Raw genomic sequence first — 16,498 nt, forward strand, 5'->3', positions numbered from 1 at the left:
TGGAAATGCTACAATGATTTTATTGTGTTCAGATTTTGGTAAAAATGAAGTGGGTTGGGCTAGGTGTGACCAGCCTCACAGCTTACTTAGGTTTAACCATGAACCTGATGGTGAACTCAAGAGAAACAGACTTTCAGGACAGTCAAGGCAAGTTTATTTGTAGCACATTTAATCAACAAGACAAATCAAGGTGTTTTACATGATGAAAACATAAAACACAGTAGATGGCAGTGGCATAATATAGGAAAGTTGGTCTACAGATGAAAATGTTTCAGTTAATATTTCAAATAGAACAATCAATAGCATCTCTAAACAAATGGGTTTTTAACCTTGATTTAAAAGAACTCGGGATTTCAGATTTGTTTTTTCAGTTTTCTAGAAGTTTGTTCCAGATTAGTGGAGCAATAAGAACTGAATGCTGCTTCTCCATGTTTGGTTCTGGGGATGCAGAGTAAACTTGAACCTGAAGACCTGAGTGGTCTGGAAGGTTCATACGACAACAAATCTTTAATGTATTTTGGTGCTAAGCCATTCGCTAACTTATAAAGTAACAGAAATATTTTAAAGTTTATTCTCTGAGATAAAGGGAGCCAGTGGACTTTAGAACTGGGGTGATGTTCTCTAATTCCTTAGTTTTAGTCAGGATGCAGGAAGCAGCGTCCTGGATGGATTTTTTAGGCAGACCTGTGAAGACATCGTTTGTACACCAGTCTCATGAAGAGGATGCTCAGGGTTCTCCATATGTTGCTCATTTCTGGTTTCATATTGTTACAGACGTCTTGTGGGAAGGAGTGGGCTAATCTTTCCAAATCTTGATGCCTAGACATTGCAGATCATAATGAAAGGGAAATTTAAAAGTGGAGACATTTCCAGTTTCTTTGGCAAAAAAGTGAGGGATGAGAAGAATGATGGAGAGACCAGGGTCACAGGTGAAAAAATGTGTCAAAATGATAAAAATGATGTTGGCATAAGCGGTGAGGATGAGAAGATTTCAGATGGTTAGAAGGAAGAAGAGTCAGGGAATCCCGCTGGACCACCTGGTGTGAAATGATGGTATAAATTCCAGTGCAGGGATATTAGATGTTTCATTGAACAACATATCTGCACAAGTCTACAAGTGTGTTGTGAAGTTAGATAGTCCAGGCTTTATAGATGTAGTCAAACTGTTTTAACCTTATTAAAAAAAGCAAATCCTAATATGCAGAAACGCAGTAAAAACTGTATTAGATCATGGATTATTAGCTCAATTGTGACTATATATTATTTTTTGACATACCACGATGGTAAGATGACACCCAAAAGTTGTCTTTGTGTCTTAAAACAAAAAACAAAAAAACACTTTAAAAGTATTTATTGAGTCATTTTCTTTTCTGTTACATGTAAGAGATTTCTTACATATTTAAATGAAGAGCTCCAGCCGCTCATATATAGTTTTTAGGGAGTCTACGCCTATATTGCCCGGGAGAGGGAGTCTATCCCATAATTTGCACCCTGAATAGAAAAAACTGAGATGAAAATCTTATCCAGAGGAAATGACAATCAGGGTTATAGAGGTTTGTACGGTAAAGTGGGGGAGGGGCAGCCGCAAAGTCTGCTCCCACTAGATGGGAGGTGCGCTGGAAGAGAAGCTGAAAACCCAGCCGGATGATGGGATTTAACAGAACCATCTGAGTCTGTTCCCTCTTCTTCACCTGCACATATCAGCCTTAGTGGCGGAGCACCGCAGCATCGCTCCTGTCGGGCCTGATCAGGTAAATCCAATGAGTCGCTGTGCAGTCTGTTTATCTCCATCTTCCAGATCCATCACTGTGCTCCTGAAGCCCGGACCTGATCACTCTGATCCGGTGGTTCTGTGGCCTGTAGCAGAGTTGGATCTCTGTGTATGCTGGGGCTGTACTCATTACGAATGAAAAACACGTTTGGCTTCATGTCGGTTTATATCTACTACATTCATGTGATGCCAGAGATGTTTGTTAATCAGCGGCAGAATGTCCGCCCCCAAGAAGAGACAAAGACTAGGCCCAAACAATCAGTTCATGCCTAATTCTGTCTGTGATTTCCGTGGAGACTCAGTTACATTAGACAGTAATACAAGTGTAGCTTAAAAAATGAAATGTCGTAAAAAAAAAAAAAAAAAGGTTAATATTAGTTGTCCATCATTTTCAAAGAGTAAAACTAATTCATTACTCATAGAGTGAATGTATATCAAGCCCAGGGCCGTAACCAGACTTTAAAAATCCCCATGCACATCAGTTACAGTGAAGACCAGAACTTAATTAAAATAGAAGCATTCATTTAAAACGTAAGTGACTTTAATGTGTCATGTATTTGTGTGTGTGTGTGTGTGTGTGTGTGTGTGTGTGTGGAGCAACAACATCATCTGAAGCAACAGGGACTCACTATGATGACTCACTGAAATGACATAAATTAGTTTATATGAATGTTGATTGTTCACACTCGACTAACACATTCAAAACACAAGATCTGAGCATACTTCTTCTCTCTGTTCTCACATTCTCACCTGTCTCTCCTGACAAATCAAAAACATTATTATCAACCTGCCTTAGTCTGTCTTTAAGTCTGAATTCATTTTAGATTTGACTTTGAAATATTTCAAACATAAAGTGTGCTTTATTAAATAATACACACATTTAATAGTGAAACTAATTTTGCATTGTATTCTTTGCGGTCAAATTTAGCCTGGATATCACTGTAATAACACATCTATCTGTGGTCAGTAGTAGTCTACAGTGAATGGAATAAAGGCAGTCAGTTTTATGTTGTTTTGAACCACACAGGGACATTGGTCTCAGAAACGCATCCTGTTTGGAGCGGATGGACAGCAGACATCTATTTAATCCCTTTTTATCATCTGGATTAAATAAACAAAGGATCCCTGCTCATTTATAAAACCAGTAAAAAAGTCAAACTTAAAAAAAAGAAAAAAAAACTTTGTCTTAATTTAATGGATGGAAACATTCACTCTTAAAATAGAAACATTATTAGTCTATCAAAGCTGCTCACAAAAATGCAGCCACACAAATCAAACATCGTTGTCAATGGGCGGTAACTATTCTAACTAAACTTAAACAGTGTTATGAAGGGTGAAGACTAGTGAACTATGGGGGCTGCATGGTGGAGCAGTTGGTAGCACTGTTGCCTGGGTTCAGCTCCCGGATGGGGGTCTTTCTGCATGGAGTTTGCATGTTCTCCCAGGTTCTCCGGCTTCCTCCCACAGTCCAAAGACATGCCTGTTAGGTTAATTGGTCACTCTAAATTGCCCTTAGTTGTATGAATGAGTGTGTGCATGGTTGTTTGTGTGTTGCCCTGCGATGGACTGGCGACCTGTCCAGGGTGTACCCCTCCTCTCGCCTATAGACTGATGGAGATCCACCAGCTTCCCCGCGACCCACTATGGAAGAAGTAGTAGAAAATGACTGACTACCTCTGTTATTTTTCACCGTCAGCTGCACTGTTCTTCTTCTGGTCTTTAATTTAGCAGTAGGGTATGCAAAGCTGCTCTCTTCTTCGTAAACATTGGGTTTGGCTGCCTTACACAGTTGTAGTGCCTCCTACAGTAACCTGGTGGAGCTACTCAGAGAATTTTATACACAGCACAAATATACTGAGGTTCAGACATCGGTGGTCTCAATGGTAGCTACAGCCATGATTGAGCCTCTATTTCTTGTAATTTTGATGATAATTGCTTACAGATAATGAAAGCCCCAAAATTCAGTGTCGCAGAAAATTAAAATATTCAGAAAAAGGTAAATATGGTCTCACACCCTAATCAGCTAATTAACTCAAAATCCCTGCAAATGTTTCCTGAGCCTCTAAATGGTCTCTCACTCTGGGTCAGTTGGCTACACAATTATGGGGAAGACTGCTGACTAGACAGATGTCCAGAAGACAGTCACTGACAACTCCACAAGGAGGGTAGGCCACAAAATGTCATTCCTAAAGAGGCTGTTTGTTCAGAGAGCTGTTTTCAAGCATATTCAGAGAAAGTTGAGTGGAAGGAAAAAGTGTGGTAGGAAAAGGTGCACCAGCATCAGGCATAACCGCAGCCATAGTGGATTGTTAAACAAAATGCAAGAGTGGGGAGGCTCAGAATCCACGTTCCTTAAAGTCCAGTATGAAGTTTCCACAGTCCATGTCATCTGCAGGTGTTGGTCCACTGTGTTTTCTGAAGTACAGAGTCAACACAGCTGTCCATCAAGAAATTTTAGAGCATGTCATGCTTCCTTCTGCTGACAAGCTGTATGGAGATACTGATTTCAATTTCCAACAGGACTTGGTACCGACCCACACTGCCAAAGATACCAAAAGCTGGTTCAATGACCATGGTGTTACTGTGCTTAAATAGGCAGCAAAATGGCCTAACCTGAAACCGAGTATTGTCGAGAGGAAGAGGGGGAGACACCAGACCACAATGCAGATGACGTGAAGGTTGCTATCAAAGCAACCTAGGCTTTCATTACACCTCAGCAGACACCTCTGCAATATTCTAATTTTCTGAGACACTGGATTTTGGGATTTCATAATCTGTAAGTCATAATTATTGAAATTACAAAGAATAAAATATTACAATATTGAAATATTTCATGTGTCCATGCACATTCTTCTGCTGTCAGATAACAGAGATTTGTGAGGGCAATGTTCCAGCCACATTGCCTAAACAGTACTAGTTTGCGCGAATCATTTCACCACAGACTGCTTTGAGAACTCACATCAGTACACATCAGGAGTTGCAGAAAGACTAAAGGGCAGACCATAGTTGGGCGTACTGTGAGCAATGTGGACTCTGCGCGCACTGTCCACGGCTTTACCAATTTTCTCTATCTGGTTCTTCTGGTAACAAATTCCTACATTTACCACACTTTCAGCCATAGCTTCATCGAACGCGGAGGCAGAACTAATTTGCCGTGTAGCTTTGGAAAAACATAAAGAAAAGAAGGTGGTGATAAAGGCCCTTAAACCACACTAGGAACGAAGAAGAGGAATACACCTCTCAGTGCGAGGCAAAGAGTGGCTTTTACGCTGCGCGTCTTCTCTACTGGCTGCTCAGAGCAGTGTGTCACATATAAAAATATTTGATGTGGAGACTTTTGTCACTGAGCAGTTTATTGTGTGGCACCACATACGCGGTCATAAAAATTGAGTTTTGCTGGGACATCCGTGGAGTCAAGTACATGCGACTATGTTTTGCCAATTAGACAAAAAAAAATTTAATCCCTACTATTTGTGACAAATCTGCAGATGACAGAAATGTAAGTACTTATTGTTGCGTCTTGGTTTCACGTGTAGAAGTGCTGGTTGGGGGCGTGACCAGATACAATTAATTTGCATAAAAGTGACAGAGCCCTAAAACAGCTCATTCTGAAATGGGGAACTGAGGAGGTGGAACCTCTGAGAGATATCTGAGAATGATATTGTGCGAAAAATTTAATTAACATGTTTTGTATGGCTCACAGACCTATCCCAAATGTTTAAAAGGAAGTATAATAGGTCACCTTTAAGAAGATCAGCATGTATGGAGAGAAAACAGACTCAATATATGTTTTTATCTGTAATAATAGATTTGTAAGTTGTGTTAACCTATTTGTGTGTAAATTTGGGTACTTGTATTTGTTACACTTAAAAGCATTTTGTGCGTAACCTCTGGTATTTGCAAATGTGTGCCCAAATGCTCATATAAGTATTAAAAAATTACGAGTTCAAAATAAAATAACACACACTACTCGAACTAATACAAATTGTTAAATACGTGTGCATGACTCACCTGATACACTCGGACAAAACTGCAGTTACGCACAGATCAGTTTACAAGCGCCCAGGTTTTTGAGACTCATTTCACGCTTCGGGAGCCTCACAGATCCGTGCACACATGGTGCGTTTAAATGTTGGTGGAAAGCTGGGTCATTTGAATTGCCTTTGGAATCTAGCATTATTTCCCTCTATTCTTCTGCCTTAGTAGCAGAAGCACACCTTGTAAGCACTTGTATGTTTTACAAATACAAGTAGCCCTTAGTTATAACACAGACACCCACATTTACTTTTTAATATTCTAAATTGTTTATGTAGACATGTATCAATTTATTAATCGTGCACGTGTAATTATATGGTTAAAAGAAACGACCACTAGGCGGTGAAATGGTTCATTGGCTGGGAAAAATAGGCAATCAATCCCAGATAGAAAAAAATCAGATCAAGCCAAGAAGACTAATGGCGGGGGTATCCAGGTGGTCTACCCTCAGAAGTAAGTATAAGTTAAACCTACTCGCTGTGCACTTCGATTTTAATGAGACAGCCAGTACTTTTAGATAATTTCAGGTAACGTGGGCTAGATTGGTAAAGCCTGAGCCTCCTCCACACATTTCTCTGTTAGCACCAGCTAAGGTCTATGGTAGCTAAACTAATTTAATATTTCTTTTGGCTGAGCATTTTCATCATTGTGTAGTGCCTGAAGTTAAACTTGTTATACAGTCAGTAAAGTGGGGAACAATTCAATCATGTTTCAGACAGTTGAAAACATTTTACTGTTGTACTTCATGCATGGTCCCTAAACTATTTTGACTGTAATTCTGGTTTTGAGTGGTTTAACAAATTTGGAATTTATTTGTTGTCTCAACAGCAAATTATGAGAAATATAGCTCAGGCCATTGTGTCTGCTCTGACAAAGGACATTGGTCGCAATTTAGATACCTCTTCTGCACCATCATCAAGTTCATCTGTTGTCCAAAACAGCACAGCAAACACTTTACGCCCCAACTTCAAAAACAAGAGTTAACTCAGCTTTAAAAAGGTAAGGTTTGACAGTTTTCATGCTAAATTTGAAAATTAAGTTTGTTACAAGTATTCGCCTATTTTATGTTATCTTAATGTTTATCATGACTTTGTTGGTATTTGGTCATTTTATAAGGTTTTGTCTTAATGATATCTTGTCTCAAACCAGTATTCTTCCCTGTATTTTCAAAGTCAATTTCCAAAACTTTTAATAAGTCAGAGGTCAAAAAAGGCAAAGGCAGGACCATCAGCCCCAGTTGTCCCAAAAAAAGCACAAACCTCATCATAGATGTCCTGCCAGGCCCCACCAACCTCACCCCTAGAGCTTCAGAGGAACTTGTTTTAGCCCAGCTGGATTAGGAAAAAGTGTGTTGGCTGACTCAGAAGAAGCCAAACACGAAGAGGTTTTCAATCACAATGATTAACAATGATTATATATGTTCTCATAATGTTATATATGATTTGTATTGCATTGGTGTACTCAAACACATTTGTGACGTAGAGGGAGAGAGATACTGTCTCATGAGAAGATGGCATTAAACATTTCTAAAAATGTGAGAGCATACAGTATATCACTTTTATGGCATACCTTAAAAATATCTGTATTTTTCTGCAATTGCATTTATAGTTAAAATTCAAGGTTTACTTCTGTAACAAATTGTCAGACAGGTGAAAGAGTTTATAAAACTCAAACAACTCAATGGAAGATGGATGTTCTACAAAGCATCAGGTTGAAATGATTACTTTTTAAATAGACTGTTTTGTCTGTTCTTTGACATTACATGCTGATGTTAGACCAATGCAGTTTTATATGGTTATTTTGTTTATTTATTTATTTGTTGTCAGTTGGAGGTCAAAGAAAGCTGTCTTCTCATACCCATGGATGCAGAGGGTTACAGTGGCCAGGAACTTCAGTCTGCATCAAATAATGACAAAATAGTGCTCTTCTTGGTGCCCCTTCAGGAGGAAATTGACACAGAGCCGTTTCCTTTTGATGCTGAACAATTTACCACAATTCCTCAGGTGCCCTGTTTCACATGCAACAGCACCATGCCACTACAAATACTGGCACTGCATGCTGGAAAATGCCAACCCATGTCTAATGTAATTTTTTTATCTAAACGTTTTTATGTTTACCATTGTTTACATGACCTTTCCCAGGCCTCTTTCCATAATGTCTGGTAAATGTTATTGTTAACTACCTGGTTTGTGCACTCCTTGTCAGATCAGGGTTTGAATATTTATAATATATAAAAGCTTGCTAATATTTTTATTTGTTTTTAACGGACAATCACTAAATCTGTCTTTTATAATTTAAACAGAGACTGAGCCTGCAGAGGCTCATGAAGATGGTGAAGATGCCATGGGGGAGCAGGAAGACACAATGGAAGATTTGGGAAAAAGAGAGGTATTTCTACACAATATGGACAATAACACAATGTCCACAATGTACAAAGATGAACATGTTCTGTGGCATATTTTGCATGCAGTTCATTGTTTCAGGTATTTTTTTTATGTTTGTAGCATACCTGCAAATAAATTATTTTGTGTTGGGATTTGTACTAGTTATGACATTTTTCTTTTGGTATGTACAGAGTTGCCCTATTTGCCAGAGGGACTTCTTAAAGTCAGTGCTTCCTTATGCCAGTGAATGCTGTGACAGGTATCAATGTTTTGTTCTTTTACTGATTTGTTTCTTGCCTGTTTGTATTCCGATCATCAGGAGCTTTTGACAAAATGGGTCCAGTCTCTAGAGGACACTGATATGTCACTGATATTGACCAACGGGAGACCATTGGTCTTGAAAGCACAGTAAATAAAATATATTTGCACTTTTTTTTTTTAATGTGACCCAAGTTTCAAAAATGAATTCCAGCTATTTTGATTCAATTCTGAAATGCAATAATAATTGTGTCTTTCAGCTGCTAAAAGAAAAAATAACAGAGGAAGAGAGGTCAAGGTTGTCCAGTCTGTGTATGGAGTGGTATTTCCCTGTACCCACCAAGAAAACAAATGAGCTACTCCTCTTACAGCAGCTCCTTACTCATGCTGTAATATATATTTCTCCATGTCTTTTGTTTGAATGGTTTCTTAACTTATTTCATCAAATTGAGCCAGCTAGCTTCAGTAACCAATGTTGTAGCATACTTCAGAAGCAAGTAATGTTTTGTGAAAGCTAATGAACATAACATTAATGAAGTTAAAATTTACAGGCCCTCCCTCGACTCAGTTTGCAAATAAAGCACCTGAAAAAGGGAATAAAAGAAACTGGCATCTGGTCACCGATTACCTCCGGACCCGATGTTGTGCCAGTCCTTTTCCCCAGAGAGAGTGAACTGGTAATTACAACCCAGGTGCACTTACAGAATGATGAACATTACAGAGATGTATCCCATAGGGTGTTTGTACTATAAATATATATATTTTTTTATATAACTACTTATACATTTCTACAATTACAGTCAATCATTTGGTCTCAGGTGAGGGAAACTGATGAGAGGACAGCGATGACTTAGAATCAGAAAATGTCCAGGTGTCAGGGTTCTTCTGTCAGTCTGTTGAAGGTAAAGTGTGTCCTTGGAATTGGACAAATGTTTCTCAATGTTTTTCTAAGATTGATAAATGACATACAACACATACCAGCATAATTTATGAAATTGCTTCTCAGCCAATCATTTTACACCACTTCACAGACAGTTCGAAACATAAAGGACTGCCAGCTAAATTAGGTAAAGTGACTGTGTTTCGTGTAGTTGAAATGCAATGCTTGGTGAAAAAAGGAAAGCTAGCTTTCACAGCCACTCAATAAACATAAAAACCCTATGTTGACCACGCAGCCTCCAAAATGTTTGTATTAAACTGCTTTTGTATCTGAAGGATCTCCGTAAAATCCCAATTTCTCAGGGCCAAAAGGATCCAATGTCCTACAACAAAGAAATATTATATCCAACCAAGGGCAAGACTGATGTTCTTCTTTGTTGATGCCTGACTGCTGGTATATCAGTGTACATGGTAACGATTTTTACAGGACTGTAGTTAATACTGAAAATGAAATTGCCAATTAATAAACACATACTTCTTGAAATACAAACATTTTATACAATTTAACACCAATAAAAAATAATTACTTCCTTGAAAAGAAAATAAAGTGGATACATATTTGCCATAAAGAGAAATTCCTACATTTGTTTCATAAATTCAAGCAAGTTTTAGATGCAGTAATATTAATTCTCTCACAGACAAGTTTGTCATTGGATCATTTCTACAGAAAAAAAACACTATACAATTTCAAAAATAAATGTATTCATACTTTCTAAATTCTTCAGGCAGTCTGCGGCAGCTGATGAGATTTTGGGTCGGCTGGGAGGTTCCATGCAAAGACCTCAAACTTGAAGTGGTGCTGTCCCCCGAACCACGGCCCCTGCCTACCTCATCCACCTACAATGAGCGCTTACACCTTCCAAGCCATTACAATGGTTATCCTGCTCTGGTAGCAGATATGATGGAGTGTCTAAAATCAGTAGAGACTTGCTTTGGCCTTGTTTGAATGCTTCATGGTGCTTGTTGTTAATTGAATACAATTCAGAAGTTATAACTTTTGATACGAACTGTTCATTTTTCACCATTATCTGACATAATGACAGATGTGTGCTCCTAAAGGTGGCAATGCAAGATACCTGAAGCATGAACCAGACTTCTAAATGTTGCCCTGGCTATTTTACTAAATATTCCAAGATATAGGAGCACTCATAAAAATTCTCCAATCTTTGTTATGTGTAAGGATGTATATTAAAGTTCACTTGCAAAATGTTTTTGTCACTTTGTTCTTCCATGTAGTATATACAGAGCTATGGAATTGTTTCTGCTTTTTTCCCTCAAGCAGTTATTATTGGTATGTTTTTTGTTTTTTATTGACTTTAAACAAATAGGCAGGTAATGTTGGTTAATGGTATTGGACCAAAATGCTGACAAGCAGATAGAAGCAGCAAGGTGATTTGATAAATTTAATGAAAAACTACATTGTATCTAATTTGTTACAAGAAATGTTTCCACATACTGTACTGTATGCAAGTAAATATCCCTGCCACTGGACTCTGATGGTTGGAGAAGGTCAGTGTGTTCTCAGAGCAGCACCATCTGATCATCTATAAGTGGGCTGTCATGGAACTCACACCTCAGCATGTGAATCAGAAACTAGAGCACACATTTGCAAATACCAGACGTTGCACACCGAATCCTTTTATGGGTTTACAAATCATGTTTTACACATACAAGTTCCCAAATTTACACACAAACAGGTTTACACGGCTTACAAATGTATTATTACAGACGAAGCATATATTGAGTCTATTTTCTCTTCATACAGGAGAGATTCACGATTGTCAGCATCATTCTTTAAAGTTTGCATGAAAACCAAACCAAAATAAGCCAAACAGCAGCAGGAAATCATAAATATTCAAACAATAATTTCTTACAACCTATGTTCTCAGTAAAAAAAAAAATAGTTAAAAGAAAATAAAATGAATTAAAAAACCCAAACAGTAACAGAGTAATAACTGATATTCAGACCATTTTTAGGGCTGCATGGCAGTTAAGGAGGTGTCCGAGCTACCGCACCCTGTTGGCGGTCAGACGGCTTGGAGCCTCCCCAAAATCTTTTCCCCAGGAGCGACCCCACTGTCTACAATACTTTCTCTTAAAGGGATGACTCTCAAACAGAACTATACTTTTAACACTTTTAATCTAAATAAGGCAGAGGAACGGTTACAGTGATCAGCGCTGAGGTTCCCGTCCTGGATCTGCCTGGTGATCAAAGTGACAAATAGCCCCAAAGGAAGGTCACATGTAGTTTTATATCTGGTACTCCCGCACAAGGGATGTACAGGGGTTGGACAATGAAACTGAAACATCTGGTTTTAGACCACAATAATTTATTAGTATGGTGTAGGGGCTCTTTTTGCGGCCAATACAGCGTCAATTCGTCTTGGGAATGACATATACAAGTCCTGCACAGAGGTCAGAGGGATTTTAAGCCATTTTTCTTGCAGGATAGTGGTCAGGTCACTACGTGATACTGGTGGAGGAAAACGTTTCCTGACTCGCTCCTCCAAAACACCCCAAAGTGGCTCAATAATATTTAGATCTGGTGACTGTGCAGGCCATGGGAGATGTTCAACTTCACTTTCATGTTCATCAAACCAATCTTTCACCAGTCTTGCTGTGTGTATTGGTGCATTGTCATCCTGATACACGGCACCGCCTTCAGGATCCAATGTTTGAACCATTGGATGCACATGGTCCTCAAGAATGATTCAGTAGTCTTTGGCAGTGACGCGCCCATCTAGCACAAGTATTGGGCCAAGGGAATGCCATAATATGGCAGCCCAAACCATCACTGATCCACCCCCATGCTTCACTCTGGGCATGCAACAGTCTGGGTGGTACGCTTCTTTGAGGCTTCTCCACACCGTAACTCTCTGAACAATTGGCTATAGCAGCCCGGCCGTGTATATTGACCCTGTGGAGCTCCCGACGGACAGTTCTGGTGGAAACAGGAGAGTTGAGGTGCACATTTAATTCTGCTGTGATTTGGGCAGGTGTGGTTTTGTTTTTTGGATACAATCCGGGTTAGCACCCGAACATCCCTTTCAGACAGCTTCCTCTTGGGTCCACAGTTAATCCTGTTGGATGTGGTTCGTCCTTCTTGGTGGTATGCTGACATTACCCTGGATACCGTGGCTCTTGATACATCCCAAAGACTTGCTGTCTTGTTCACAGATGCGCCAGCAAGACGTGCACCAACAATTTGTCCTCTTTTGAACTCTGGTATGTCACCCACAATGTTGTGTGCATTTCAATATTTTGAGCAAAACTGTGCTCTTACCCTGCTAATTGAACCTTCACACTCTGCTCTTACTGGTGCAATGTGCAATCAATGAAGACTGGCTACCAGGCTGGTCCAATTTAGCCTTGAAACCTCCCACACTAAAATGACAGGTGTTTCAGTTTCATTGTCCAACCCCTGTACACTCCCTCAGTGTTTATCAGTAGACTATGTGGCACCATTCTGGTGTCTATCTGATAGAGTGTGCATTAGCAGGTGTCCAATCCTCAGTCTTAGTGTAGCTGCAACAATCTAAACACCCTGGTTACAGAGCGTTCCACAATCAAACCCAATGTCCTAAACTTTATGTCAAACCGTAGGTCATTTGTCCTCATAATGTGCATAAGTGAGGATTCCTATCCATATCCTAACAAAAGAGAAAACATTAGCCTATATACTTTATCATTATGGTGTGTGTGTGTGTTAAAGCTCATCTATAAGTAATAAGAAAGGTTATTCCTAACAAAGGAATCCCAGCCAAGAATTTGCATGTTTTATCCGTGCCTGTGTGGGTTCTCAGGGTAATCCAGCTTCCTCCCACAGTCCAAGAGTATACATTAAGTTTTTTTGTGTGTGTCTGTGTTGTCCTGTGATGGCCTGATGACTCATCCAGGGTGTATCTCGGCTCTTGACCAGTACCTGCTGGAGATAGGCACCAGCCCCCCACCCTTTTTTCAGGATGACACACATAGTAGCCGTCCCTGCTGAAAACAGAACAAAGATTAGATCTAAATTTTACAATCATAGGTTAAAAAAGGCCCAGCCTTGTTCGACTCATTATGTGGCTGAAATTCTGTTAGCAAAGACACATACAACAAAACATAATGGAATATTTGGAGTAGGACTGAAAATGTGATAAAAGAAAGGAAAGGAAAGGTACAAATTATGTCTTGCTTTGTTCTTTTTCTCCTTCAATTCAATTCAATTCAGTTTTATTTATATAGCGCCAATTTACAACACATGTCGTCTCAAGGCTCTTCACAACAGTCAGGTACATACATTCCAATTAATCCTAACCATTGAACAGTGCAACCCTTTTAAACAAGCTGCATTTGTTGCGATGGTCACATCATGAACCTTAACTGAGGCCCATAAAGAATAAGACGGAGCTCCTGGGGTCTGGTTATTTCTCCGAGCTTCAAGCTTTGACCTTGGGTTAAATCTGCAGGGACGTACACACCTGAGGAGATTGGCAGCTTTCTGATGGACTTCAGATAGTGACAGGCAGCAACAGTTGCTTCTTTGAACTCATTACTGTTGTTTTCCTTCTCGTCATTGTGTTAGAACACACCTGGATGATCCAGATCAGCAAACTGCTCACACTCCTGGTTTTATAGAGGCACTCACACGGATGATGATCAGTTAATAATATCTTATTGATCAGTAGCACCAGGCTGCTACTTTCCCTCTTAAATCCTATGAAAGCAGCAATAGTTTTCCCCATATCTGTCTAAAGATTTATGGAATCTTGCTTTTTGTCATGATTGTAGTTTTCTGATTTTATGTGCAGAGTATTTTCTTCATTTGTGATCATTTGAGATGAGATGTTGAAAAGGATTCATTTTTATTTGGTACTCATATTTATTGCTCAGTAACTAAAATACCTCAGAAGAAATAATTATGGTATTAATATGTTCCAAAAAATAAATTATATACTGAAACAACTAAGTCACTGCTCTCACCTCTTCCTTAGTCCTGCTTCTCGATGTTATGGCTGTGGGGTTCGGGCTTCTCTTCTCCCTCCTGCTCCTGTCCCCACACACTTTGGTGGGTGTGTCTCCTCCCTGTCCTGCAGGCTGTCGTTGCTACAGCCTTACTGTGGAGTGTGGCTCCACTGACCTGAGGGACATCCCCAGACTCGTTCCTCCTTCCACCCAGGTAGTTTTCCTCTCTGTTTGGCACAGTTTGTTTATAGTTTTGGAAAATCCTTCACCATCATGTTTTATTGGGCTTTTTCTTTTTGTAAGCAGACCATCTTCCTCCAGGACAATGTGATCAGTCAGATTCGTCGAGTGGACCTCACTCTGCTAAAGCACCTTCATTATCTGTACCTGCAGGTAACATGCTCACATATTTAAACTCCACTGACATTCCTGCTTAAGGGTTAGACAGATTTTATATTGCTGTTCTAATTCAGGACTTTCGCTTGAGATGATTGTGACATTTCTCATTCTATGCTGAGCTACGGCATTGCTGATCAAGACCAGAGTGTAATCTGACAGGTTGCCAGTCCATGACAGGACAAATGACCATGCAAAGAGTAACCAATTAACCTAACGGTCATGTTTTTGGAATGTAGGAACAAGGTGGCGTACCAAGAGAAAACACATGCATGCACAGAGAGAACATGCAAACTTGGGATATTCTTGCTACAAGGCAATAGTGCTACCTACTCCACCACCAGTAAAACTATACTGTAGACAAACCTCCAACAGCTGATTGGCAGCACATCAGATCTAAATTAGGTTATTGTTATAAACCCATACAGTAAAATCCAGTATGGTGACCAGTGGGTAGAGTGAGCTACAGAGTGCAGAGAAACCCCAATATCCCAACGACACTGTTTATGACAACTTTCTGCCAGAAGAAATCTTACCTTCAAAATATTCCCACAGACAGCTGCTTGATTATTCCACATCAGTCAGCTGCTGGGCCTGATTTGACCAAAGATCAGATATAAATAATTTTAGTTTCGTTTTCTGTCCCTCCTCCAGAACAACAGCATCTCAGGTGTGGAGCCTGGCTCTTTTCATGACCAGAGCCAGCTGTTGGAGCTCGCACTGAATGGGAACCGGATCCATCTGCTGACACCTAGCATGCTTCAGGGGCTCGAACAGCTCCGCATACTGTACCTGTCAGGAAATGACATCACACGCCTGCTGGACTACACCTTCAAGGGTTTACAAGTAAAACATATCAGAACACACCGAAGCCTTCATTTAGCTACATAATAGGTATTTCAGCAGTTTTTTCCCATCATACATCCAGTATTTCTCAGACGCAGAAGAAAACTGTGGAGATCTCCATTGAGAACTTGTACGTATGTGCTGAATCAACTCTTTTAAGCCCAGCGGGGGCCGGTCACGTAATTTGCATGCGTATCAGATGTGAAACGCCTGCGTAAATTTACAGGCCCCTATAGCATGAGCTCTGATTCCATTAACTTCCAGTATCGTGTTATTGCCAGTGATGGTAATAACGACGTTAAAATAAACCATTTTACTTTTTTCAGTAAAGAGTAATTAAGCAAATTACTTTTTTCAGCGTTACAACACCATTACCGTTACCGACAATTAAATGGGTCGGGTTATAAACTAAAGCTACTCATTGAAGCCCTTGTCATCTGTTCACAGCCACAGGATCTAAGCTTTTTTTCTTTGGTGAAGGGAGAAGTGAGCGTCGACACAATCGCATAAGTGATGATGATTGGCTAAGGTAGAGTAAACTTTAACTGTAAGCCAATCAGAGGCAGTGTTCAGTTTACACACCAACCACAAACATACACAGTGAGCCCTGCTCAGACAAACTAGCAGATGTAAACTGCGACAATGGTGGGTCTGGAGGGAAAGATTGTGTTAAAGTACAGACACTACTTTATTCTCCTTGAGGTAAAATGCAAGAACCTACATGTGAAGTAAATATTAAAAGTTCAATGTAAAACTTGTTGTGATTATTATTATGAATATATTGTTTTATATTTAATATTAATATTTTAATATTTCATTAAATAATAATTTGGTCTGTTAAGTGAATACCAGCCCAATAAGACAGTAGTATTAGGACAATAGTGAAAGGGATGAGCCAAGCTCTGGCATTACTGAATAGCAA

At 39.6% G+C, this 16,498-nt stretch overlaps 1 protein-coding gene across 5 annotated transcripts in view; it reads left to right on the top strand.

Annotated features, from left to right (window-relative positions):
* The first annotated feature begins 1,514 nt into the window (after positions 1 to 1,514).
* Positions 1,515 to 16,498, top strand: part of LOC124873822 (leucine-rich repeat-containing protein 24-like) — a 36,802-nt gene continuing 21,818 nt past the window's right edge. The window contains exons 1-4 of one of the 5 annotated variants that reach the window (XM_047374802.1): positions 1,515 to 1,751; positions 14,364 to 14,548; positions 14,638 to 14,727; positions 15,385 to 15,576. In XM_047374802.1, coding sequence (XP_047230758.1) covers positions 14,381 to 14,548; positions 14,638 to 14,727; positions 15,385 to 15,576 — 450 coding nt within the window. In that variant the 5' untranslated portion in view covers positions 1,515 to 1,751; positions 14,364 to 14,380. Of the gene's footprint in view, positions 1,752 to 14,363; positions 14,549 to 14,637; positions 14,728 to 15,384; positions 15,577 to 16,498 lie in introns of those variants that run through there. The other 4 variants (XM_047374800.1, XM_047374805.1, XM_047374801.1 and 1 more) reach the window with 4 other exon arrangements.

Source organism: Girardinichthys multiradiatus, chromosome 9, assembly GCF_021462225.1.
Source record: "Girardinichthys multiradiatus isolate DD_20200921_A chromosome 9, DD_fGirMul_XY1, whole genome shotgun sequence".
Classification (NCBI taxonomy): domain Eukaryota; kingdom Metazoa; phylum Chordata; class Actinopteri; order Cyprinodontiformes; family Goodeidae; genus Girardinichthys; species Girardinichthys multiradiatus.